Genomic DNA, 27628 nt, shown 5'->3' with positions numbered 1-27628 from the left:
GGGCTAAGAACAACTTTCTGGAACAGCAATGAGATAAGAAAATTAATAGTAACAGCAACAATATTACAAAAAAAAGTATACAAAAGAGAGGGTGATGCACATGCAGAAATGCTCACTGTGGACCCTTCCTTGAAGGAACCCATTTTACTGCACAGACAGTCCCTCTCCCCACCCCCACCCCCAATGAAGAAAATAACATTAGGGTTCTGGTTATGTCCCCTCATGGCTATTGCAAAAAAATAACCCTGTCCTGGCTGGAACCAGGACAGCAGCACAGATTAAACCGGTGGAAGGGACAACCCTTAAAGCTGGGAAAACCCAGCTTTCATTTGTCCTGCCCATAGGACCCTGAGTTTTGGAGAAGAGAAAGTAAAGATTTCCATATGAACAGTCAATTTATAAGCTTCTACTACCACCAGTCAAGGGACTTATCTTTGCCAGCTGCAGGACAGGCAAAGGAGATGGTGTCAAGGGACACATCCCTGTGGCTCAAAAATAAAGAATTCTCTTCAATTTTTCTTGCCTTTAAACAGGGAACTGGTCCAAGGTGGTTTAACACCAGCCAGAAAATTAAACTCCAAATATGCCACTTCCCTTCCCCCCACCCCTTTCTGGTAAGAGAGAGAAAAAAGCAGAGAATGTGGGTTGAGATAATTTACTGAAAGCAAAGAGCAGCAATGTTAATAACAAAAGTATACAAGAGATGCTTTACCCAAGCAAAGGTGTTCACCACCTGGGCTTAGTTCCATGTAGCTACTGGGACAAAGATAAGATGGCAGACGCTCCCCATAGGTCACATCCATGTGGTCCCCTGGGACAAGGACAAGATGGCAGCCGTCCCAGTGCTGCTGGCTCCACCTGTTTTTCCAGCCTAAGACAAGGTGGCAACCTTGGTACACAACATATGGCCCCCAGGACAAATGCAGGTGGGGGAAGCTCCCACAGCTAACATTTCCCATCCCTGAGCCCAAGACAATGGAGAACCACCAGAGGATAAACCCCCAAAAGCTGGATCGTTCATGTCACATGGCCCATTTTCCAGACTGCTGTGCTAGGCTGTGTTTGGCAGCATTCAGCTTCTCATACCTCAGTCTGCCAACTGTTTTGTTCCCCACAGCTGTTCCCACTCGGACACTTCTCTGCTCCCCCCACCCCTGCCAGCCCAAGTCTGCTGGGCTCGGACTTGCCACTGTCAACAGCAGACATGCTCTTTAAAATAAAATACTAAATGAAATGAAGACTGAAATGAAAGTAAGCTCTCTTTTCTTCACCCTAAAAAAAACCAAACCAAACCAAACCTCAAAATTCAGGGATTTCTTCTTCTCTGGAAACTTCTTTGTCCCTTTAGGAACTCCAATTTTGCATGCTTACTTGTCACAGGACAAGTGGGAGCTTCACACAAGCCCTGCCTTAGCCTCAGACTTTAAGCAACAGCTTAAATTTAAGAAATCACTCTGGCCCGCAAGTTCTAAGGATAGCAGATCAGGTCTATTTATATAAAATGAGTTATTTATTGAACAGACAGGAGGTAACACATGAAAGGGCTTAGCCTGAGTTAACTATGACACAGTATAAAACAAAAGAACTACCAGCAGATTACATAAAACAGTGCATGATATTAAGATACCTATATTAAAACTAGCAAAAGAAATAGTCAGCCTCCGGAGGAATAACTGCAAAGCAGGCATCCCTGCTCTGAGGAGAAATTCCACGTTTCCAGGAAAATGTGCAGAATATTTCTGCTCTGTGAAAGTTTGATGTAGCTTATATAGTTTGTCAAGGCAGGTGCCTGTCAGTCAGAATTCCAGTTTGCCCTTCCAGGTGGCAATCCCATGGTGCAAAATAACTCACTACACAACAGCTCTGTCTGGTTTGAGTTAACTCACCAGTTAAAAAGCAGCAGATAAGCTCATGGGGGGGGTGAGATGCCCTGCTCCATGACTTTTCACATACAAGTGTCCATTGATTTTTTTCCTCTCCATTTGTCCGTTACTGTTGCTCAGGAAATCACATTTCCATGTGGCTCTTATTGTAACTCAAAGTGGAAGGTGGAGGAACTCTTTGTTCTTTTCATCACCAGAGTCAGTAGTATCTGTGTGCAGAGAACTATTTTCTTCCTGTATGTCAAGGTGTTCGTGTTCATATGATTCCTCTTTTCTTTTTTTTCTAGACAAAACAAAAATACTTATAAGAACTACTGATGTGTAAAATTAATCCCCTAGTGGGGGAACAAGAAAAGACACACTCACCATAAAGATAAGTCAGCATTTTCCATTTTAGTTTTATCTGAGTAAAATAAGCATCCACACAACAGTGCAGAAACATTCCTGGTTTTTCCATCAAGTCCTCCATCAATGTAACCAGAGCTGAATTAACCTGTCAACTGTTCCACTTCCTCTGATTACGATGTCTGACAGCCCAACAGATCCCAAGATAACTTAATCTTGCTTAAATTGTTTAGACAACTGCATCCCAAAGTACATTATCATTTCTAAAGCATGTTACAACTGTTTAATAAGCAGCATGCAAGTGAATATCTGTGTAGAGAGAAAAATGAAAAAAGGCTGAGGCATAATATTTTCAGAGTTTTCTTTCTCATATGTTTTTGCTGTTCCTCATGGTACCCATAAAATGCCTCCTGAAGCTTACCAAATTCAGACTGTGACAAAATCTTCAGACAAGTATTCAAGGTCTGGATTTAGGTACTTCCCTTCAATATGAGTTGGGGGTCTATTCTGAGGAGGTGGTCAATGGGTTTCAACCTCCCACTAACAGAATTACTTTTCCCCACTTACTGCTCAGTTCTTTGAACTTTACTTCTTGTGCCCCTTGTCCTGACAGCCCCTTCACATGGGGATTGTCTTCCCTTTTTCTTAAAACAGAAGATCAGCCTAGCAAACAATGCTAACAATGCAGTTGTTTAATCACAACTGTCTAGCTACAGCTACTGATTACCAATTTTTTTAAAGTTACTAAGTTTGGCTCAACCTTTATTCAAATCTTGAGGGGCTTGGTATCAACAGTATCTTAAAAAATAAGTACTCTAATGATTGTACATACCTTGAGATAGCAAAGTACCACTGCTATTGCCACTGCTATTGCCACAGCACCAAGCACTCCTAGCACAACTTTCCCAGTGTTACCTGAATTTTCTTTAAAAAGTGCAAAAAAGAAGTTCTTATTATTCAATAAATGTATTAAAGCTATGATTTTCTTATTTATAATGTAAAAGGTATGATTTAGGGAGAAAGAAACATTACAAGGAAATGAGACAAGGACAACAATGTTCAAGTTACTTGACTCATACTGTAAGACTTTGAAGTGATACTTTACTGACTTAAGTGTGAATAGCTGAAAGCAGATTATTTTACTTCATTGTGCTGATAGCTAATTTCATGTGTGCTCATGGGATAGGATTTGACAACTTTTTAATACAAGTCCCATTTAAAACAAATCAACTGCCCAGTGTGCTGGGCACTGTCTCCAGGTACAGTGCTCAGTGCCATTAGCACTACTGATTTACAGTAGAGCAGCTCTGTAAATGTTATCCAGCCTGGATCATAAATTTCATGACTCCTGCTGCAAAATCTCTGCAACTTTAATCTGAAACACTGCCCAGTTCCATAGTGCTACCATGCAATCCAGGTAGACACAAGAAATCCTGAGATAAGTGAGTGATAACCGTGGATTCCACAGGGGATCAAATCCCACCTAGAAGAAACCTCTGCACAGCACCAAACTGCCAAAAGAACTGCATGGCTCTTCTACCTCAGGTTGTCTTTGCCCTGCTGTGTCTTGTCCAAAGAGTTTGAAAAATTTTACACTCCTCTGGAAACCTCCTATGGATGTCTAGAAAACAGCTAAAAAATAAGACCTGCTAAAACAGAGCATTTAATCTAGTCATTGCCTTTAGCTTGACTCTGTAACCAGATGCAGACCTATGTTTACATCTTGTAAATTCCTTTAGAAGAGGAGCTTTAAGCTGCAACCCTTCCTTACACAGGAGAGATGACTGTAAATCTCTTTTTTCCCTCTCAAAAGCCTTCTTTCCAGTGGCCCTTGGAAACCATTCTGATGGCTCAGCAGCTGCTGTGCTATGGCTGCTATCCAACGTGGATAGCCCATTCCCTACTGTCTCCAGCCACTTACTTGCTTTCAGGCTGCACTGAAAGCCACAAAGGAGCTCATCTGAGGTTATTATCACTTATTCTACTCCCTTTTCTATTATGCTGACTCTGTTTTTCATGTCTTACTGGCTTGCTTCAAGTTCTCTTCTTTGTTTAGAAGAGGTGCCCTCTATTAGTTCTCAAGCTTTTTGGTGATTGTATGTAATTGTGTGAAATGTCTGTGTGCTACTGTTGTATGTGCTACTGACAATGAAATAACTGTAAGTAAGATTTCACAGCTGGGAATTTACTATAGCTCATAAAAACACAGGCAAGCATTTAAACATACATATTATATCCCCAGGCCTAAAAAAGTCCTGCTGTGTAGAATTAAAGCTTTGAAAATAACAACTGTGTGTTCTCAACAAGCTTTCTTCTGCAGCCAAACTTATACCACAAACTTTGGGCTTCTCATCGTCTCTCTGCTACATTTAAAGCTATGTCTGCTGTCAGGAGAGCATTTAGGACAGAATTCTAAGAGCCCTGCTATGTCCTCAGCTATGAGAGCAGTTGGTGGCAACTGAAGGCAAACACTGATTTTGTAACCTTTGCCACAATAAGCTGCTGACTGAAAAAGTAAACTTCTAGTCTTTAAATAAATACATCTTTGGTAACTTTTTTTTTCCCCTGAGCCAACACAAATAAAATACATCTCTCTTCCACCCAACTGTACTGATCACACCAAATTACACAAAAGTGCATGTTGCATCAGCGTACTGTGAGCTGGCAAACAGCTATCACTGCTGTCCCACTACATTCTCACCCAATTCATGTAATGAAGGCTGAAGACATTCACAGAGAAAAGCATCTTCCAGTGGAGCCAGTGTCTCCCCGCAAGGGGTATATTCTGAACTCTAGAGCTGTTTCCATTACTAATTTTTAACTCATTCTTGTAGTATTGATTCTTTTTATGTAATTACTATTTTTGAGATTTCTGATTGACTCTTTGGCTGTGCATTGTCCTAACTGATCCTCATCCTCTGAAATGGAAGGAGTGGCAACTTACCGACGTGCAAAGTTGTCACAGCAAGTTTTGTGTAGAGAGGTGTTGAAATATTACACAGATATTCTCCACTGTCGCCTGCAGTAAGATGATCCAACCTCAGCGAAAAGTCACTTTCGTTAACCTGGACTCGAGGCTGGTGAGAGTGAGATGTGCCATTGAAGGAGGCCAGGACTGAGGTCACTGCGTTTCTGTGTAATGTCCAGACAACACTGAAAGCGTCAGTGCTTTCAGTGTCAAGGCCGTATTCACAAGGAATTATGGTGCTCTCTCCTTCCACCTTAGACAGGTGGTCTGAAACAGATAAAGAGCTCTCTGCACTTTTTTTGGAAAATACTGTGAAGGTTATTTAGACATTTTGTGATTTTTTTCCTTAGGTTTGATACTACCATGAAAATACAAAAACAGATTTCACTACTTTGATATTGCATTCAAATACCACAGTATGTTTCTAGAAGTATCTGAAGATTTTGAAAACATACATATCTTACACTAAAATATCTAATTGGTATTGGCAATATTTATGAATATCCTTTTTTAAAAATTTGACTATTTTTCCTCTAATTGAGGGGCTCATTAATAGAAGTGATTCAGTCTAGTCTAGGTTACTGTGAAAAACAGCAGGAAATTCCACATGCTGGGAGCAGAGAGAAAATAGAACTGATCAGATAACTGCACACCTGAAGCAAAAGGATAAAACACAGCATAATTTAACTAAAAGAATAGAAAGATTGCATGTAGTTAGAAATAACCTTCAGTTATGGTGAGCTTGAGTTCTTTACTTGTCCATGTTGAATGTTTAACAATAAATAGCTTTAAAAAAACAGGAAAGGGAAGGAGAAGGCAAGTATGTGGAATTAACACCTAGTATATAAAATACTAATATGAGACAAATTAACATCATAGAACAACTACGAATTTGACAGCAAGGATTTGAAAGCAGTGGTGGCTGGCAGTCAGCTGGAGAGGAAGATAATAGATTATTTTGACGTGGTGTAACTACACTCAGTTTCTGTGGGGGAGGGTTTAATGAACAAAGGTGTGGGGCTGAAAAATCATGAAGACAAAAAACCAGAATTGTACTCCACATTGCTATTATAGAAACAAAAGGAGAACAGTTTGTTTTCAAAATATTCTACTGAGGGGCTAGATGGATGCAGGGAAATGCAAGTATGTGTCTAATGGAATGTACCTTTTTCTCTTGCGGATCAGGCATAGATAACAAAAGAGACACAGTGCGCTTGATAACTACTATGATGCCATACTTGAAACCTTCCATATTTTAAGCTATTCCATGTAAATTAAAAACTGCACCCTTGTTCTGGAGCTTATGCAGTGGGTTAGGCACTGAGAGTGTCTGGATACACTTAAGAGGGTATTCAGGATGATGGAAGCATCCACGCACATCTCACAAGAGAACTGCTCTTGCATTGCTCTTCCTTCAATTAAAAATATTTCCTAAGAAACAGGAAAGGTTGAAGACCTCCACTTATCTACTCAAAGTGAATTTCCAATGAAATTCAAGAGGAAAACAAAGCAGTGTTGAAATTTCATAGTCCTGCTTTTCCTTAACTAAAAAAAATGAGCTGCTGTTCACTAAATGGCAAACTGTTTGCTGCTCGCCATTCCCATGCACCCCAGCACTCAGACTGGTACTTAAGGGTACATGTGAAGAGAAGTACAATGAAAGGATCAAACAGATCATATGCAGCTAGAGTAGCAGGCAAACTTTCACCTCCCTCGCAGAACTCACATATTCTCCAAGGTTTCCATGTATTTTGTCCAATGGGCAGAATTATTTTATTGATAGAGGGTAAAGTTTGTTTATTAGGCAACTCTTAAAATGTGAAACTGATATAGAAAAGATGTTAAGAGTAAAGGTAACTTACAGAAGGGTGAGATAGCCCCTCTCATTCCTACTTCTTGGAAGCAACTTGTAATGGTACCTTGTAATCCTAACAAATGCATTTCAAAGAGAAAGGTAAATCCTTTTGCACTGTCCCATATTCATATTGCCCCACTGCAGAAAGACTGTCTTTAATTTGACTCTGAAGCCAGCTGTGAAATTCAGTAACAATGCTGAAAGAGATTTCATTCCTACCTTGCATCTTCCATTCAGCACCCCACACTTCACGATCCAAATGAATGTGACAGTAATAAGTATCTGTCACATTTATAATGTCCTTGTCACTTCTAAGAGAAGAGAGAACTCCATTACTAGTTTCCTCCCGATCTGTCTCTCGGATGGATATTCTGCCCTGTACCCAAGATATAGTTGGTGCTGGATAAGTGAGAAAAGCATAGCACTTCAGTCTCCTTTCTGTGTTTGTCTTTTGGTATTCCAGTGCATAAGAAGAAGGAGCTGTAGATGAAAAAATAATTTAAAAAATAATCTTACTACTTACAAAATGGTTTTTAACTTAAGTGATTACTCTTTTGAAATACCATTGGAGGGAATGAATATAGCTGAGAACAAAACTTCATCTGTGTTTGATTTCAGAAGAAAGCACAGCTACTTACAAGGCCAAGATTTGTCCTGTTCTGAGAAGCCACATTATGTGTACCACATAATTAGCATTTAGAAATCAAGGTGTAGTAGGTTATGAAAACGAGTGCTGCACTAAAATTTTCCAATCCATGTTGCAATATTTCACCAGAGAAAAAAACCTGCTGCATAACACCCATCAGGCCCAAAAGGTGCTCTGCTGGGTTGGAAGATTTTGATTCCATGGGAGAAACAACACAAGGAAATCTGTTGGTGAAATTCCATTTGCGGTGGTGTGATCCAGGGTTTTTGATGCCTTACTGACCTTTAACGTGTAGCTGCACTTCCACTTCTGTTCGATGTTGCGCTGTTCCCACATAGCAGGTATAAGAGCCCTCATCAGCCATGGTCAGGTTACTAAGTTTCAAGGAGGCATTTCCACTAGGGATGTTCTCATGGAAAAGGTGTGTTCTGAGTCTGTAAGGTGGATCTTGTTCTCCCAGCTGATCCTTCTGCTGATAGTAACTGTGCACATTTTTGTCCTCTTTGCTCCAGTGAATTACTTCATCATGCCCAGGTGGGAAACGACAAGGGAGGATGCAATCCTTGGAAAACAGCCCTGTTACTTCTTCCTGTTCTGTAAAATCTAAAGCCCATAAGTACAAATGACTAAGTTTAATCCAGTCTACAAGTATATTTCCACACCTATTTATCCCTGACAAAAAAATGCTCTTGCAGGTGTGCCAACGTCTCTTTCATGACTTTTCTGTCACGAGTCTCTTAGGACAGCAAGGGTGTCCATTCAGTTTAATCAGGATTATAACATAAAGCTCTGTTCTTTGAACTTCTAATCTGTTTACATAGGAATCCAAAGTAAGCACCCACATACTCAAATCAGCACACTGCCACCTTACCACCTGAGCTTCAAACGTGTTTCCACACCTTGAACCACATCGTTTCCACCTTAGACTTTAAAAGCCTTTTGAGCTGCAGCTTCCTATGTGTTCAAACATTCACAGTGCCATGCTGCAATGCCCCATGTTACCAACCACCCTTACACAGTGCCAAGCAGTTGTACCATCACAGGGAAAAAAAGACATGGCTGTGCAACTGATGGGAAGGACAGGACTTCTTGAGACAGCTTTGCCATCACAGACAGGATGAGGAAGCTCTGTCTCAGCCCTTGAGATAATTAAGGTGTACATTCCACAAATTGACGGAAATGGTAGCATCTCATTTCTGTCACCATTTAAGTTAGGCCTTGGTAGTATACAAGAGTAATTTAAAATTAATCTTTCAAAAAACTGACTGCATTGACTTAGCATCATCACGTTGACTTCTTGGCCAAGGTCAGACAACCTGTTAGGATGGTAGTGAGTGACCAGGGGCAGCTGCCCTCTCAGAAATTCCAATGCCCTCTCTAGCTCATCTGGCAGAACAATCCAAATGACTTTGCCTTAGTGTTCTCAATGCAAAGTCAGCCAATTTGATGCAAAGCATTTTCAGTCTGAACTGAAAAGCACTGCTTGCTCAGCCAGTGGGGCAGAAACCTTGGCAGGTAACAGTCTGGGGGTTCAGTGGCCACAGCCATCCATGCAGCCACCTGACAAGCAGTCTTTGGCTTCAGAAGTGTTTTACATTACCCAAAAATGATTCTTTACCATTAATAAATAGTGTTTGAATTCAACTAACTCTCCTTAATAAAAATTAAAAATAGTGGTCTTCTTTTTTATTTTTCAGCTACAACCTACCCCAAAGTGTAGCACTGATGTGAAATAAACAGATCACGACAGCTGGTATGTTCCGTCCTTTCATTTCTTCATTGGTTCAGAGATTCAGGTCAAACTGGCAAAATAAAAGTAGGGGATAAAACCTGTTTAAATGCAGATAAAAGACATGTCCATATATAATTTCCTTTCTACAGCTTGCTAAGGACTATAGGCCTTTGTATCATGTTTTTTGTTTGCAACAGACTTGGTCCAGATTTTTGACATTAAAGTCATTCATTATGTGATGCTACACATTACATAGTTGAGTAATGCGTAATCCTACACATTACTCAACTCAGTGGGTTGAGTCACACTCATTACCTTGTGGCCCCTTGCAGATTGATGCTTTATTTTTAATAAATAGAAAGTATTTACTATCAGTGTGGTTGCAGGGCTAGGGAATATTAATCTTCTTCATTCCTGAACAGGACATCAAGGAAAACTGGTCAAGTCAAATTTGTAAAAGTATGTAAGAGGTCCCTTGTCAAGCCTGATTTTTTTTTACTTTTTTTAAAGTATTTTTCTGATTACTGCAACATTTGACTTTCTGGGGTGGGAAATTTGATTGCATTTGCAAATACTACAGATAAAGAAAACTTTTCACACTTTTTACACTTTCAAAAATGTGTGCATGGAAATTTAGGTTAGGAATGCAAAGGAAAAGGAGACTCTCTCATCATATCTTCTGTGTTGTTAGACAGCAATTTACCAGAACCTCTCATGTGTAACAGAAAAAAAGAATACTGTAACTATTACCGGAGTGGAGGAAGAATGTAGTCTTATCCTAAAATACAGCATACCTCAGTGGAGAAATTACCTCATGAATCAAGTAACCTGAAAAGACTTTAATGGATTTTCCCTAGTCTTTTTTTTTTTTTTTCTCCCCAAAAGGCAGCTATAGGTACCATTTCTAACTGACTTAGCCAGGCTTTCTAGCCAGACCTTTTAGTATTATGAATAATTTTGACTGGTGTCTGAGACTATATCTGTGGTGGACGTGAATCTTAAATCCTAAAGATTTTTGAGTATTATTTCTTTTGAAAAGGTAGTGTGCTTGTTTTATGTATTCTCACAATTCTTTTAGGAGAAAAAAACAGAACAACAACAACAACAAAAAAAAAAAGAATAGAGGCACCAAAAACATTAAATCTGAGGCAGAACTAGATGCAATGGTAAAATAAACATTTGATATATAATTTTGTTCCATGTCAGCATCAACAACTGCCAGTACCTTCTTTCTTTACCCCTTGCACTGGCAAGTGGGGCAAATCATGTTTTATTGGAATTTTTGCTTATTTACCTATCACTTCCAACTTGATTGATAAAATATACTATGCTTGATGTTTGAATTTCAGAAACTGTAATCAATGCTGTATTTCCCTTAGTGAGGGATCTGCCATGTTTAATTGACATGTCACCTTTCACCAGCAGCGACGCTCTGAGAGTAACATGTTTCCAGTGATACCTCTGCGGTGACTTTGGGGGTTGCATGGACAGTGCACACTGCCTCCCACCTTCTAGCTGTGCCCCAAAACCCTGCTCCAAAATACAACAGCTACAGTTACTTAGCTGAAAATTTTCATGTTCAGCACAAACCATAGCTTTGGATCTTCCCATTAGAGAAAAATGTATGCCGGTCTGTAGAAAAATCTGAGTGTAGGTTCTAGCCAGCCTTTTCAGCAAGTTCTGGGGTCTTACAGGAATAAAGTGTGTGTATGCTGATAATTAGAGTCACACTGCAAAATACGGAACAAACATGCAATAAACAAAAAACGCCTGTTTGTCACAAATGTAAGTGGCACAACCAAGAAGTCATGCTCTAAGGCTTTGTAGTGAAATATCAATATGAAATAATGTATACAGACAGTGCACAAGAAGAATTAAGTTCACTGTAGTCATGTTATTTACTGATGCTCTAGTTTTCAGGAGAATTATTGCATACAGAATCACCACAGGCTCAACTGGAAAGCAGCTCAGCCAGGGTTCCTGAGAGCAAGTCAAGGTGCTAAAATGCATCTCCAAAGACATACTGAACAGCTCAAATAATGATAGGGGGAAGGCTGCATTTGCTTTGGCCACTACAGGAAAAGAACACATGCTTTCTCTCTTCTGTTAATCAGTGACCAAACTGTATCCAAGTATTTCCCCATTTTTGAACTCTGCAGTCAAGCCAAAACCTGACCAAAGCACTCCTGCAGCAAACAGCCATTGGGATTGGTTGCTGCTCAGTGTACTTTGTGACCTCTTTGAGAGCAGGTATGCATATTGAAATATCCTCCTTTCAAATAAAATTTATTTCTTTCTTAGTACAAAGGATTCTGATTTATTCCTTTTCAATGCAACTTAACAACACATTTCAAGCATACCAACACTTACAAGGACTGGGAAATACCAGAAGATTCTAATTTTTACCAACAAGCAAACAAGAAAAAACAAACATGCAAAATTCTCAAGAAAACATGTTTATCACATACTGCTAAAATCTCCTACCACAATGATACCAGCTTTCTAGAATTTCCTCATTGAATCTTCAGGGGATTTCCCACAGTAAAACAGAGAAGTCATTCTCTGCCTCCCCACAATGAAACCCTTACAACTTAAATGCTAACTCCATACTTCAGTTGTTGAGAAATACTCCGAATGGAAGAAAATTTTCACAATCTCTCTCCCGGTTGATCTCTGCCTCTCTCCAGCTGCACGCTGACCCACCCGCATGGCGCAGGGCTCAAGTAACTAACACAGATGTTCGTGCATTACCTTTAAGGGAAGCTGCTGTTTTTACAGTGAGATCTACGATTCGACACACGCTAAGATTTCACACCTTTTATGTTCCTTTTTTCGGGCCTAAGAAACTTTTTCTCTTAACCATTTCTTTTGCCTGGCAAACCCAAAGCTCCTGCAAGCTGTAACGGAGGAAATGAGCGAGCAGTATGAGGTGAGGCTTACAGCAGTCACGATGCCGCTCCTAACGAGCTAGGGGAGGCAGCGACAGCGCCAATTCTCCTAGGGGCAGAGCCCAGGAACCTGGCACCGGGAGCGACGTCAGAGCCCTGCGGGCCCAGGAGAAAAAGAAAGGTAAGGTAAAACTAATCATGACACTCTTCTCAAAAAGCTGGTCATCTGAAACAACAGGTAGGTGCCTAGGGCTGCCTGCAGGGTTAGGCAATTATTTTCTAACAGTAATTTTTTAACAGTGACTTATTCTCTCTGGACAATTCAAGACTTGTCTGTGCCGTCTAGTTTCCAGCACAACAAAACGACTCAAGTATTTTCGGGAAGACAGCTTATAAAAAACCCCAAACAAAATGAAGGGATAAATAGCAAGAAGACTTTGGTGGTGCTAGGAGTTGACAGGTGTGGTGTGTCTTGCATTCACAGAGTCATTTCAGTTGGAAAAGACCTCTGAGATCATCGAGTCCAACCTTTGACTGATTAACTTCTCAACTAGATCATGGCATTAAATGACACGTCCAGTCGTTTCTCGAACACTTTCAGAGATGGTGAGGTACCAGGGCAGCTCATTGCAATGCTTGAAAACCCCTTCAGTGGGCAAATTCTTCCCAATATCCAATCTAAACGTACCGCTGGCACAGCTTGAGGGTGTGTCCTCTGGTCCTGTTACTAGTTAATTGGGACAATAAACCGATCCCTACCTGGCTACAGCTTCCTTTCAGAAAATTGTAAAGTCTTTCCTGAGCGGCTCCTCATGGGAGCTGCACTTCACACCCTTCACCAGCTCCGTTTCCCTTCTCTGGACACGCTGCAGCGCCTCAAAGTCTGTCGGTAGTGAGGTGTATAGAGCTGGACACAGCACTTGAGGTACTTCACCAGTGCCAAGCACATTCCCAGGAGACGGAGCTTTCCCACCCGCTGCCTTCATCCCACCCCGCCCCCGCCCCAGAGCACGCTCAGCCGGCACCCGCGGCTAACACTACAGCTCTTGGCTGCCCGGACTCACTTTTCCGCACCTCCGGCTGCAGAGCACCGCACCTCAGCCCGTGAGCCACCGCCGCTGCCCGCTCGGCACCTGCCCGGAGCGAGGCGTTTCAAAGTTTGTCTTCGGGAAGGGAGAAAAGTTTAAAAGTTAACCAGCTCCGTCAAGTGCCTCAACAGCTGAAAGGCGAAAACTCCAGTCAGGGCGGGTTGGCTGCGGGGCTTCGCCGGCACCGCCCTGAGCCCTCCGTGGCGGTGCGGGCCCGCCCCTGTCGCTGTGGTTACGAGTCAAGATGGCGGAAGAGGGCGCTTCGGGCCGGCGCGGGGAGCGGGAGCGGAACGAGGAGGCGCTGGCGGAGCGCGGCCCCGGCGCGGCTTTTCACATGTTCGTCCTCATGGAGGACCTGCTGGACAAGCTGAAACTGCTGAGCTACGAGGAGGAGGCGCTCCGGCGCCACAACATGCGGCCTCTATCCAGGTGCTTCTGACCCGCGCCTCCTCCTCGGCCTGAGGGCGCTGGCGTGGCTGTGGGCGGGGGGCGGTGGGCGGTGGGAAGGAATCCCTCCGGGCCGTCAGAGCCTAGCGAAGGGCCTGCATGACAGGATGCCTGGGAAAACCAGCCAGTAGCAAAGCTTCCCCTGAGAGCTGGAAGCTTTCAGAACGCGAGGCACCGCAAAAGACTGAGATGCGATGAGTAAATAGTCCCTTGACCTTTCCTGCCCCCGGCAAGTAGTGGGTATCTACATGCCAGAGTGCCCGTGCAAAAAGTAATTCTACCTAAATTCTACCTCTTCCGCAGAAAATAAATTCCAAGTTGCCTAAATTCCAAGTTGTTCAAAATAACTCTAAATATCTTGAATTCAGGATAGCTGTTAATGGTGTGTGTATATTTTTTACCCTATAACCCTTTACAAACAGGATCTTGGACCTGTTTTTGGTAAGGCTGGGGTTTTGTATCCAGTACATACTTGTTTCATATGTAATGGTTTTTTATGTCTTTCTTTTAAATTATGGTGGAGACAGGAAGTCTGGGACACAGGGCCGGTGTGCTGTCCAAATAACTTTTAAACCCATCCATCACTTTCAGCCAGATTCCACTGCAGGGTGTCACAGAATTAAGCTTCTTAAAAGCAAAAGTTTGGTAAGGGAGTCCAAGTTACCCCCTTTTTGGGAAGGAGGCTCAAGTATGAGCACAGTAGCTGTAAATTAGTTCTAGCCTGTTGTTGAATCACTGGAATGTTTGGAGCAGGACAGCAGACCTTTGTGTACTTCAGTAAGTAGCTGTGTTGGTAAAGGGAAGCATTTCCAGAAGTTCCCAGTATCCAGTGTGCATGTTATTTATTACTTGGGGGGGTAGTCTGGTTTTATGGACAGAATTCTTGTTAGGACCACATATTTGAATTTGGTGTGGTCAAAGTCAGATCGTTTTCATTGCTCTCCAAAGCAGCCCAAAGCACAGTAGGTAAGGACACGGGGAAGGATCACTTCAAAACATGCTCCTGATCTGAATTTGCAGATGTAGGAATACCATCATCCTGCATTTCTTGAGGAAAGCTTGAAGGGGAGGTGATTTGGGGAACTTGGCAGCCAAGTCTGGTGTTGACTAATAACTTACTCAAAGCTGGAAATAAACAAGCTGGGTGTAGAAAACTTGGTCTGCTGTGGTTATGTGTGAAACTAGACATCCTGATTTTTGGTCAGGAGGGTTGCTCATTGAGAAAATTGAGTAAAGAAACAGCTCTGTAGCCTGTGATTACCTATAATGTTGTAAGAGCTCCAGAAATTCACAGTACGTGCTGTTTGCCTCCTTTTTAAACAGGCACTACTTTGCGCTGCCCACCAATCCCGGAGAGCAGTTCTTCATGTTCTGCACGCTTGCCGCTTGGCTGATCAGCAAAGCGGGACATCCCTTCGAGCAGCCGCAGGAGTACGATGACCCGAATGCAGTGATTTCAAATGTGCTCTCAGAGCTGCGGTCCTTTGTGAGTGTCACACAGGCTCTCTTCTCAAGTGTGTTGCAAACGCCTGCATTCCCTTCAGAAAAAACAGCAGTCACACACTGTTCTCCTGCTGGGTCTGGTCCCAAGGACTGGACAGACTTTTCCGGCTGTAAGTTTGTACTGTGTTACTTAGTTAATTGGAAGTTTACATAGGCTGTACCTACTTGCTATTTTTTTAGCACTACAGAAATGGTCTTACAGATGATTCCAGTTAGTTTTGTTCTGCAGTCTGTAAAATGGATTAAACCAGGCTTATATTTTGTAGTGCCGCATATGTTGCTCATTTATAGTAGCATAATTTTCAGAGATTTCATCTGGAAGGTTTGTGATCCTGCTCCGGCCAAAGTCAATGACATAATTTCTAGTGTTGGAAGTGGTTTAGAATAGTGTTTGTGTTTTCTTCTTCTTTTGGGTTTTTTTTTTTTTCTTGTTAAGGAGTAAAAGGTTTTACAAACTGCCAGGAACTACTGAGATTTTTTTTTTTTTTAATTAAAAAAAGGAAAAAAGCCAAACTCCAAAGGTCAAGAAGTATGATCTTATGGAAGATTATACTCTGGTGCAGCTGTGAATGATGTTAAGGACACTGTTCTCTAAAGAAATTAAACTATATCAAACTACTATGTTTATTCTGCATGACAGCAATAAATTAAAATATTTTATAAGGCAAATCTGGACATTGTTGAAAAGTTCGTAGTTAAGTCACAATACTTGATTTTCTTGGTACCTGTTCTTACGTTGCTATGTCACTTGTGTGCTTGACCGTCCAGATCCCTTGTGGCTTCTGCGTCTTCTGCTACCTGGGAGTATGCTCTTACCATATGCTTAAAGATTTCTACACTGGATCTGTTCCTTGGTTTCATCTGGTTTTCCTTCTGTTGCCTCACTGGAGCTGCATAGGAGAAGAATGTTAATTGTCATTAATAAAATCTCATACACAAGGGACACTTTGGTTTTACGGTACAAAACTTATCTCTCTTTGAGGAAATTTGGGTTGTTAGGCCATTAGTAAACAGCCTGTCTCTTTATTTTAGGGAAGGCCTGTGGATTTTCCTCCCTCAAAATTAAAGACAGGCTGTGGAGAGCAAGTGTGCTATGTTCTTGATTGTTTAGCTGAAGAAGCCTTGAAACACACTGGGTTTAGCTGGAAAAGGTACAGTACAATTCTATGCACCCTCCTTTATGCATTGTTTTCCAGCAAACAGGTGTAAGTTGCAGTGGTAAGATAAAACATAGGAATGACTAAAACCATTTTACTTGACGTTTAATGAAATGGAAGATTCAACTAGGCTTGAAGCAGGGTGACCAATTAATTCCTAATGCAATTTCACACAACTGGCCCGTTGCCAGCAAGGCTGAGTTTGGACCATTATAACTTAGCTAATTAAGGTTTAACTGATGACTTTTTTTTTTTTGTTGTTGTTATTTCCCTTCATGTAACTCCTTGTTAATCTGATACTTGAGTTGAAACATGTAATGTCCTTTTAGATTCTATCAATCAGTAGTAAATTCCTGGAGTTATGCACAGTATGATCATGTTACAAGTAGACGAGAGTAATTTTATTTAATCTGAAGGAAATTTTAGGACAAATTAGATGACAGATAATCTCAAATGTATGAAAATGTCTTTAAAAGTGTTCTTTATTTTAGTTTTTTCCTCTAATTGGTTTTGAAATGGATATAGCAAAGTAATTTTTACCTCGGAAATATTTTACTGTTACTTCTTTTTAGTACACAAATTCCACTGTAGGCTGCAAATAAGCCTGTGGTGATTTGCACTTGAATTTTAACAGCTTAGACCAATAGAGAAAAACCCCCAAATTTACTTCCTAGATGACTTTGTAGTGTGGATCTACTGTACTGCCTTTACTTTTAAGACAGTCCAAGATGAACAAGACTTTCAAGGCAGAGTATATCTTTATTTAAGTTATGAAACACTAATCACTGTCTAGGTATGTTCCATATCATCCATTTTTCTCATGAAATGTTTTTCTTTGCAGAGGTATTTACAATTTATTGTGTTTAAAAGCTCTGCTGTTCTTTGAATTCATTTCAGGCCAGCATACCCAACAGAAGAGCCAGAAGAAGAAGAAATAACAGAAGATGATGCAGAATTAACACTTAGTAAATTGGAAGAGGATGTTGCAGTAGGTTTATTTGGTTGGTTTTAATTATATTAGTATTGGTCCTCTATGAGGAAATTTTTTTCACTGTTCATTTTGTTTGGCTTTGTTTAAGAAGTCTTTTCAATTAGCCATTCAGGTTTTTTTCTTGCAGCTCTATTCCTGTATTGTCAGATTCTCTGTAGGGCTTTTTGTTACTTTTCAGATAAGATTAACTCTTCAAGACAGAGTGTATTTTCTTATGTGCAGTGGAATCTAGCTATGCATTAAAAACACAGAGATTCAGAATTGTTTCTTTTCTACTAATAACTCTACTTTTGATGTTAAACTAAAGGATTAAAATAGGAAAATAGTCAGCGGTTTTCTATATCTTGTTGAGGTCTAAGCTGCTTAAATTGGGAAGTGGGGATGAAACAGTTAACTAAACCACAGTTTAAATCCTTCAAAGAACCTCTGGGTTTTTTCTCAGGTATTGTCCTAGGCCATGATTTTCATAACTAATATGTTCTTTTAGCTCTTTGGAATGTATGTGTGTTAATAAAACCACTGAGGTGTTATTCCTTTACTAGGTATTACATTACCAGGCAGTTTATACCAAAAGGATACTCACTTTTTAGAGCCCATAGTAGTTCTACAGGGATTAATTACATGCCAATGTAATTTTTTTCCCTGGTCCATTGTTGCTGCCAGTATATTGATATTAGCTATATCCATAATTGAATTAGCAGTATTTCCAGCAATTAAATGTTAATGATGAGGTTCACTGATTGTTCTTTGGTTTTGATTCTTCTGAATAAAAATTATGAGGCTGACAGAGACAAACCTAGTTCTGTAAATCAGGGATAGCCTGTGTTAGGTGGCCAGCAGAAGGCAGTGAGGCTGGGTGTGCAAGAAAATTTGCACAGTTTGGTTTCTCAGTTCTGATAACTAGTCTTCTTGTTCTGGTGGTGTGTTCTTCTAAATGCTGCACAAATATGTATTGTCCATTTAGCAAAATATAGTCTTAATTTCTTGCAGGTATTCAGGGGACTCGGGGTCAGACATGCCAGAAGAAAATAGTTGTCCCTGTTAGTTAAAAACTGGGTAAAATAGAGGAAAGAGAAATAAGCTCCAAGGTTTTCAGTGAGTCTTGAAAGATTTTACCCTAAGACGTGTTATTGCAGGTTTTGTGATTTGTGTAGAAAGGAGGTGGATGATGAAATTTCACTTTGGTGGAAAAGACAGTCAAGAGGAGGACAAGGTGTTTAGGGAGTGAAGTGTCTGGGTGATAAAATGGCAGATGAAATACAGTAAAGATAAATGAAGGTTAATGTACAGAAAAAGCATCGTTGCTTTCGGGTGATGGGCTCACAGCTGATCATAGTCACAAAAGAAGGGGATTTTTGAGACTATAACAGATTTATAGAGTATGTGAACAGAACATGTGGTCTCATGGGCAAGAAAAAAAGCAATTGCCTCAATTTCAGTTGTGTTATTCTGTACACTTAAGATGTGGCATCATTCTGTAACTTCAAACACATAGTGCAAACAACATCTTGAAAACTGTGTTGAGGTCTGGTTGTGGTTTGGCTTTTGTTTTGATGGGGCTTTATTTTTAAGGTAGAGCTTTAAGAAATACATAAAAAAATACAATTACCATACAACTATTGACAATGGGCCATTTGATGTCAGAGGCTTTAGGGTTTGGGTTTTGTTGGTTAGTTGGTTTATTTTTGTAATACTGTGGTGCTCTGAAGAATATGTGGGGTAGCTTTGATATTCCAGCTTGTCCCATGTATTATGCCTCTTCATAAGCTCCATATCATAAATTCTCCATGTCTTGTTTTGTTCAGAAATATGGAACTTAATACTCCTTGGTTTGTTCTCCTGCAAAAAAAAAAAAAAAAAATTATGGAGAAAAATTCTGCGATAGTTACTGAAGTCTTGCTTTGAAACTTCTCTTAAGGAAGAAGAGTCAGACAATGAAGAAAATTATATTGACCTGAATGTTTTAAAGGCACAAACGTACAGCTCAGTAAGTTGTTACCCATTAGTCCTCTCATGAGAGATTTTTACATCTGTAGCAGCAATTTGTGTCTGTTGGATTTAAATCTAAAAATCCTTGTATAGTCTTTACTTGAAAAAAAAACCCCATCTGAAATGAATCAGATATTATATATTAATATTATTTTGAACAAACAATGTGCAGCCAGTTTCTAAACTGATATCACTGAAGGGCTGCTGGGAACATTTACAAGAAAGTTTTTGCAGAGACTTCTAGAGAAACGTGGTATTAGTTTCATGAATATATTTAATCCCACATACATACGCCATTTCTGATATGTATTATAATTTCTTAATTTATACATTTAATTGTCTTCAGTTTTAAGTATGATAAGAAGATATACTTTAATTCCAAATCTTTACGAACTCAAAGCCATTAAAGAAATCTGTTTCATCTGTAGTCTAGATCATTCTGGATATAGGTATTTTTCTGATATTAACACTGCAAGCCATTATAGTGATTTCATTGCATAGCAGTGATATTTTGTGTATAAACTTTGGGATTTTTACACAGAACATGAATGACACTGCAAAGCAAGAAGAGATTTTACAGTCCACAACAGATGCAGCAGAATGGAACCTGGAGGTGGAACGTGTGCTTCCACAGCTGAAAGTCACAGTCAGGACTGACAATAAGGTATGGAAGAATGGATTTGCCTGTGTACATGTCGTGATTAAAATGTGATTTCAGTCGATGCTGTTTACTTTCAGTTTGCAGTTGTTGTCCTCTGTCATGCAAAGACCTGCGTATAATGGGCTCCCCAGTGCTACCTTGTCTGAATCTTTGTCACTTGCTTTGACCCTAGAAGCAATGATTTTCAGTAAGGTGTTTTTTCAATTTGTAATTTTTTTTCTGCTGCTTACAAGGCACCATATTTCTATATAATTATTCAGTGAGGATTTTTTTCAGTCCTCTGACACTTCCAATGTATTCACTGTTCTAAAAAATTATATCCTGTTAACTATTAAAACATTTTCTTGGAGGACAGCTGATGATCTTACCTTTCAACTCTTCTATTTTTTAACCACATGAAAGGCTGATTGTATGGAATTCCTTTTGGTGAACTTTACATGACAATCAAGTAGGTCTGTACCCTGGTCTAGTCATCCTGAACTATCCTAATGTTTAGTGAAAATAAGTGATCACTTTTTCAACTGCTTTTGCTCACCATATCCTGATAACTGTCTCAGGGTGAAATTCATCATGTTTTAGAACTGTGTATTTCTCTCCATAGTCTATTTCAAGGAGTCTAGAATGAGCAGCTTAGAAGTAGGTATCCAATCCATCTTTGTCAGGTCCAAACCTAGGGCCTGCTCCTGGCATTGCAATAAGCATTCTTTCCAGGAGCTTGTGTAGTCCATAGTCTATTTCAAGGAGTCTAGAATGAGCAGCTTAGAAGTAGGTATCCAATCCATCTTTGGCAGGTCCAAACCTAGGGCCTGCTCCTGGCATTGCAATAAGCATTCTTTCCAGGAGCTTGTGTAGCACACAGAGATCAGTGCAGTATTGAAATTGTTCATTTGCAGTGACCCAGGTAGTTGGAGTGTTGGAGCACTGATACAGCAATACTATACATATACCTGAATACAATGAAAGATAATTATCTTGCCAAAAATAGGGGAAATCTTCAACTGTCTGGTGAGCTGCTTGCCTGTCTTACACCATACTGCATTTTTCTGTGTGAAGAATTGCCTGGCTTGAACCACTCTGCTGTGATCCTCAGCAAGCCCATCTGTTGCAGAGAACATGATGCTTGAGTCTCACAGTGAGGAATTAAAACTTAATGAAGACATAGATGAAAAATTAAAGCCACTGTAGGATCTGAGGTTTACTAGCTTCCCGCTTAAAGCACCATCTCTTTGCCTTAAGGAATATGTCAAAATGAACATAGAAAGAGGATTCATCTTTTTCTAGCTTCTTTCAGAAATAACTGGAGAGAAGTGTTTGGCCTTTTTCTGTTGTGTCAGAAAACATATTCTATTTCCTAAGCTGTGCATGTTAACATAGTACCAGCAGAGTATTAATGACTCAATGGCACTAGAAACTACAACTTACTGTCAAGTCCTGGACAGAGGTGGGGTCGGTTGTGTGCCTGTTGTTTTTACTTAAACTCCAAAGTTTGGCAAATTGTGAGCAACTGTCACCAGACCAACAAGAGATCATGAAACACAACGTAAGCACATTTTCTCTAGTGTCTCATTACCTGGTATGCAGGGCCAATTCACAGCACCTTTTCTCAGTCCCCCCCCCACCCCCCCACCAGAGTCCATGTATGTGTCCTATGATCTTGAAGCTGGAAATCATTTTCCCCTTTCTAATAGTATCCTGTTACCAAAACCGAGTTTTGGTATTTCTGCCTCTTTTTCTTTCCATTCTTCTCCTGGTAACAGTAATGACTGAAATAGAAAGGAAAGAACAGATAGTCCAGAACTGGTAAGTGTTGGGCATCAAAAGCAGTCATTTTGTCTAAGAATAAGCTGAACTAGTGCAGCTACAATCAATATTTTTAGTATTTGTGCCCAGAGTGGTTTCTAGCAGAAATAGTTCCATGAAGATCATACTCTAAAAAGCATAGCTACTATGATGTCACTGAGGATGTCAGTGTTTGTTTATGGATCTAAATGTCACGTGTGACATTTAGGAGATTGATAAATTGTGTCACATTGAGCCAGTGTCCCTGGCTATGAACATGGCACTGGCAGGATGATACATGGCAATAGTATAAAAGAGAACTGACCCTGCTTTGCATACATGCTGTTGTTCAGTAACCAGAGAAGGATAAAAATTGTACTTACCTGTGTTTTAATTTGTGATGCCTTTTTTAGGATTGGAGGATTCATGTAGATCAAATGCATCAGCATAAGGAGGGAATTGATTCTTCTTTGAAAGAAACTAGGGTATGTCTTGTATGTACAGAATATTTTACTAACCTGTCAGCATTTGTATTTTCTGTTTGATATGCATTAAAGACTAAATTGATATATTTTTTTTCTTCATTTTGTTTGTGCTATTGCTGTAAAATTTAAAAGGGAAAGATATGACAATGATCATTAAGGACAGTGCTGGTGGCAAAATACCTTCTGGGAAAGAGTTGTATGTGTGAGGATTAACAGGGCTATCAGGGTCCAGTAATAAATGCATTACCGCAAGTGCATTCTGACTACAGAGGACAAAATAGAATAATACAATCTGAAGGTGCTGCTAAAACCCCCCAAATACTCTCAAGTACTGTTGCTAGAGTACCTTACTGACATTGACACTTGTAATTAATTGAGGGGAGAGCGATGAAGCAGTAAAGACTGAAGTATGTGTTTTGGAGGTGGGCAAACCAGAACACATTGGGAATAATTTTTTGTTGTCTAAACACAGTATTTCTGTACTATTTTTTTCTCTGTCTGTAGGCTTCCATAGCCTTTCTTGAGTACAGCATCATTTTGATACTCTTTGCACACTGTCTGTATACTGTCAACCCACAGAATGTGATTTTCTAGGGTTACCTTGACAAACTGCATAATGAAATCAGCAGAACACTGGAAAAGATCAATAGCAGGGAAAAGTACATCAACAATCAGTTGGAGCACTTGGTTCAAGAATACCGTTCAGCACAAGCCTTGCTGAGTGAGGTATTGCTGATCTTTTGTTGTTGCCTTGTCCTGTATTAACTTGCTGTTAAGTGAGGGTAGAGGCAAAGACAGCATGGAGTGAGCTATCTATGAATTCTGCTGTTGGATATAAAGCAGGGGAAATGTTGATTGGCTGTCAAATTATATTCTTCCTAAGATAAACTAGCAATTTTTATTCAACTGTTCTGCAGGGGAAAATAGATGGTTTTGCCTCAGTATTATGTATAGCTGTTGCCAGTCTTGAGCAGCTAGTGAATTGCTAGTTCTGCTTTCCCTGTGAAGTTCACACATCTGTCAGGAGTGGAATAACTACAGTCTCAGTCCAACATTCATCCCTTAGATTGGGTACTACTGGTGCTAACGTGCACAAAGCACTCTGATTACTTCTTTGCTTTATTTAGTTTTTATGCCAATAGATTGCTGTCTGAGAAGCTTTTTATCCCTTATTTAGGAGGTGTTATAGTCTGCCTTTTGGCAAGCCCTCGTGGTTGTGGCCATGCTGACCGTAATGCTAACAGAATTTGACTTCTGCACCTTCTGTTTGCCTTGTTGTTTAGGTATCTTTGAGACAGTAATTTACTGTTGATGAAGTATTACTCTGGATTTCAGTATTCAATCCTTTCTGCATTATGGCAGATATTCTTCATGTTTCCTCATGTAAATGATTAGAAAGTATAGTTCTTATCAAGTGTGTATTTGGACTATTTACTGCTTTACATTTTTGAATGATAGTCATTGCAGGGGCTGATGTTTCAAGCCTGTCCTCATTTGTAAACCTCACTGGGGCTTTGTGGGAGAGTTTCTGGAATTTAAACATATGAGAGCATGTATTGAAGTTTTCTCTGAACTATCTGCATACATCTCTCCAACTCTGTCATTACAGCCAAGACATGTTTTTTTCCAGGCTAAAGAGAAGTACCAGGAGGGAAGTGGAGGAGTAACTGAAAGGATTAAAGTGCTTTCTGAGGTAAAACAAATCTTACTTTAAAACAGTCTTCAAAGAGTTAGCATTTAGTGGTTGCAGTTTAATGAAACCAGTTCTCACTGATTTGTTCTCATGTTAAACATTATTCATTGTTTGGGGGAGGTGATCTAGTCCAGTCTCTAAATTTTAAATCCAGGCTGCCATTGACTTTTAACTCATGAAATGTGAGCTCAGTTTGTAAATGAAGGTTTATGTTTTGTATTTTATAACCTGTCCTAGAATTATGGGGGATTAAAAAATCATGCCCTAAATTCTTTGGAAGAAGAAAAGCTTAACTCGTATTTTTAGTTAAAATTAACAGTTTGAAATTTTATCTTCCAGGCACTTAAAAGCAATATTTGACTAAATAGTAATTTCTTCCATACATCAAATTATCTTATTACCTAAATCTGGTTTTCTGTTGTGGATTTTCTTTTATCCTTTATATTGGTGCTCTGACAAATTTAAATAAACATCTGTCTCCTAACTGCCATACCTTGTTGAGTGTTTCATGGCATTTAATTTAGAATTACAGCCCAGTTTCCAAATACTTCAACTCTTTATCCAATTCACAAATTTTTTAAATGGCTCTGTTAGGGTTTTAGAAACCAGCTTTACTTATTAGACAATAAAGCCTCTGGAACAGTTGCATAAAATAGGTCAAACAATAAGAATGTGTTTGAAATAGTACAAGTTTGAGATGTTTTAGAACAGATAGAACAGTTGAGTTGGAAGGGACCTACAGTGATACCAAGTGCAGCTGCAGTAGGTAATGCAGCAGTTTAATGTGAGTTTTCTAGGAAAGATTTCTGAGTGTATGAATTCTGCAGAATTAGATCTGCTTTCTATTTCACTCTCAAGGAGGTAAGTTTGAAAAAGTATTTTGAGATGACTTCAGCTTTACAGTGTATACTTTGGGACCTGATTGACTGATAAGTAATGGTGAATATGTAACTAGCTGGCATCCTTCAAACTATATAGGTGCAGTGGCACATGTCTGAGGTAAACCAGACACATTGGATGTTAGTACTGATCTGTTTTCAGGCTTGCAATCAAGACCTCAGCCCATCTAGCAATACCATTGCCACTGCATGCATGCAGTAGCAATGCAGTGATGATTCCTTTTCATTGCTGAAAAGGCTTATTGAAGCCTTTATGAAAGGCTATTTTCACATTATTGACAAGAATACTGAATTATTTCCCTGGCTGTACTTTAGAATCATATATTTGCTTTTTTTCATTGTCTACAAAGGCAAACTAGTTGCTAGATAGTGCTGAAATGCACTTTTGTTCTTCAAATGTGGACCTGTACCTGTGCCAGTGCCAGCAGGCTGGACTGCTGCACCTTCTTATGCTGCAGTGCTGTTTCTTACGTTTCCAGTGTAACATGCCAAAGTCCTGGTGCTTCCAGAAGGGCAGTGGGCATGGTTATTTGATGAATCTTGATCTGTAGGGATATTGGTTCCTTTGTTCATCCATCCAGCGTCACACTGAAACACTTAATATTGTTGTTTTTTATTGGGGATGCACAGATTTTCAGTAACACCATGGTGTTCGGTCAAATTGTTACCCTTTTTCTTTAATTTTCTACAACATTAATTTAGTTAAATTAAAAATTTCTGAATGTTTGAAAAATTGTTCCTCTTTATGTAACAAGTAAGATGGATCAGTTAATTTTTTTAAAAAAAAGCAGTTATTCAGCAGAGACTTTTTTAAATTCAATATTCATCTGGTTTAATTAAGAAAAAAAATCTCTTAAGATTACAGAAGCACTAGACAAAGTAAAGCAGGAAACAGAAGAAAAAGGAAGCAGTATGACTGATGGTGGTAAGTACATTTTTGCTTCAGACAACACATCCTTTTTCTTGGTGACAGTTTCATGATATGTACTTAATTAAAACAAGAATAAGAGCAATTGCAAGGAGCAAGATGATGCAGCAGCATCATATTATTGCAAAGGGAGGGGTTAGAAACAAAATGTATGGCACAAAACATTTTAATAGCTTTTCACAGGTAAGATTTTCACACCCTGCTGAAGGTGTGTTCAGTTCTCTACCAAACCTCAAGTCAGCTATGGGGATAAGGCTTTCAGCTGAGCAAAACACATCATTGAAAAACCTGTCTTAATGTTGATGCACATTTTTATGAAGCTCTTAGATGTCAAAAAGACAGCAAAATTGTCATTGCCTATTTCTGTCTTTAAAGTGTTTTGCATATTAAAAATGATGTATCAGTACAATCATGTCTTTAGAGTAGAACACCCTTTTGTTCATTCAACTCTTCCATTTTAAGGAGTAAATTACTGCAAACTATGCTTTTGTGTTATGTGGCTGACAGTTGTACTGTTTATCTTTTTTTTGGACAGCTCCTCTAGTGAAGATTAAACAGGCCTTAACAAAATTGAGGCAAGAAACCATTCAGATGGACATACAGATTGGTGTGATGGAACACACATTGCTGCAGTCAAAGCTGAAAGAGAAATCCAATATGACTAGAGATATGCATGCAACAGTGACTCCAGAAGCTGCAGTAGGCACCTATTAAAATAGGTTGGACCTGACTTGGTTTGCCCAAAATGCAGTTTTCTACCATTTGTTTTTTTGTGAGTTCAGAGCTTTTGTTTATGTTGTGGTAGGAGGATGTTCTTTTTTCCTGTTCCTTTTGAACAAGATGCTTGTTAAAAGATGCACTTTTTAATGAAGTAACTGTGCACACTTTAGACTCAAGAGGGAGCCATGTTTAGTTTTGTGCTGTAAAGATTTACTGCATATCTCTTCCAAATATACTAATAAATTCTTGTTAGTGAAGATGTGTCTATTTCTTTGGAGAATGTTATGTAGTGTGAAAGTCTGTAGAATGATGCTGACAGCCTGTAATCTTGATACTCTGCAGTGCTGAAGGGAAATTGCTTGCAAAGGACTTGAAAGGAAGGTAAAATGTCTGTCATTACCACTTTCTCTAAATGTATGTAAGTATTTAATTATTTCAGTGATACTGAAATAATACAGCATTACCCTTTCTAACAGGCTAGGTCAAAACTGATATCAGCTGCAAGACTCCTCTAATCTCAGCATCAACATCAAAATCTATATAAGACCAAAGAAGGTGAAAAGTATTGTTTGGAAATTGCTCTTGGCTTTCTAATTTTTTTCCATGTGCCATCACTTTTTCAGAATCACTTTATATTAGCATTGGGTCAAATGTTGCTTTATTTATAGTATTTAGAAGAGCTCTGTGGATCAGATTTGGATTATTCTTATTTTCAGTTCTTGTGTTAGAACACTCACTTTTGATTTCTGTGACGGAAAAATGTTGCCAAATCTAGTTGAGTAATACAGAACAAGAAGAAAAATGTAGGAGGACAGGGTTGGGAATGTAATGGCAACAGGGTGCTTGCTTTGTCTTAGTAAATGTGTAGGTAGAGAGTGATTCTAGATGTTAATGGTAATGAAGGAGTATGGAGCAAAGAAATAACCTTATTAATGTACTAGTACATCCTTTTGGTTCTGGTTGTTTGTGAG

General features: G+C 39.5%; 2 protein-coding genes across 6 annotated transcripts; one reads left to right on the top strand and one right to left on the bottom strand.

Moving 5' to 3' along the window:
- Nucleotides 1–1491: 1491 nt before the first annotated feature.
- On the bottom strand, nt 1492–13531 carry HHLA2 (HHLA2 member of B7 family). 4 transcript variants are annotated; one of them, XM_059837365.1, is made up of 7 exons: nt 13382–13522; nt 9406–9499; nt 7980–8300; nt 7271–7531; nt 5173–5463; nt 3061–3152; nt 1492–2166 (listed from the first exon to the last, which is right to left on the bottom strand). In XM_059837365.1, the coding sequence occupies exons 2-7, from the start codon at nt 9467–9469 to the stop codon at nt 2140–2142; spliced, it is 1056 nt and encodes a 351-aa protein (XP_059693348.1). In that variant the 5' UTR covers nt 9470–9499; nt 13382–13522; the 3' UTR covers nt 1492–2139. The 4 variants fall into 4 exon arrangements, with proteins under 4 accessions (XP_059693348.1, XP_059693332.1, XP_059693326.1 ...); XM_059837356.1 differs by lacking the exon at nt 1492–2166 and adding an exon at nt 2250–2537; XM_059837349.1 differs by lacking the exon at nt 3061–3152 and having other exon boundaries at nt 13392–13531.
- Nucleotides 12027–26914, top strand: IFT57 (intraflagellar transport 57). Of its 2 annotated transcripts, none has more exons than XM_059837334.1 (11): nt 12027–12498; nt 15176–15338; nt 16388–16506; nt 17410–17500; nt 19422–19490; nt 20034–20156; nt 22346–22417; nt 23012–23143; nt 24048–24110; nt 25868–25934; nt 26473–26914. In XM_059837334.1, exons 2-11 carry the CDS (start codon nt 15219–15221, stop codon nt 26649–26651), a joined length of 1035 nt encoding a protein of 344 aa, XP_059693317.1. In that variant the 5' UTR covers nt 12027–12498; nt 15176–15218; the 3' UTR covers nt 26652–26914. The 2 variants fall into 2 exon arrangements, with proteins under 2 accessions (XP_059693317.1, XP_059693316.1); XM_059837333.1 differs by lacking the exon at nt 12027–12498 and adding an exon at nt 13650–13834.
- The last annotated feature ends 714 nt before the right edge of the window (nt 26915–27628 follow it).

This window comes from Haemorhous mexicanus, chromosome 2, assembly GCF_027477595.1.
Source record: "Haemorhous mexicanus isolate bHaeMex1 chromosome 2, bHaeMex1.pri, whole genome shotgun sequence".
Classification (NCBI taxonomy): Eukaryota; Metazoa; Chordata; class Aves; order Passeriformes; family Fringillidae; genus Haemorhous; species Haemorhous mexicanus.
The sequence above is the reverse complement of the archived record's forward strand: the minus strand, read 5'-3'. Positions and strand labels throughout refer to the sequence as shown.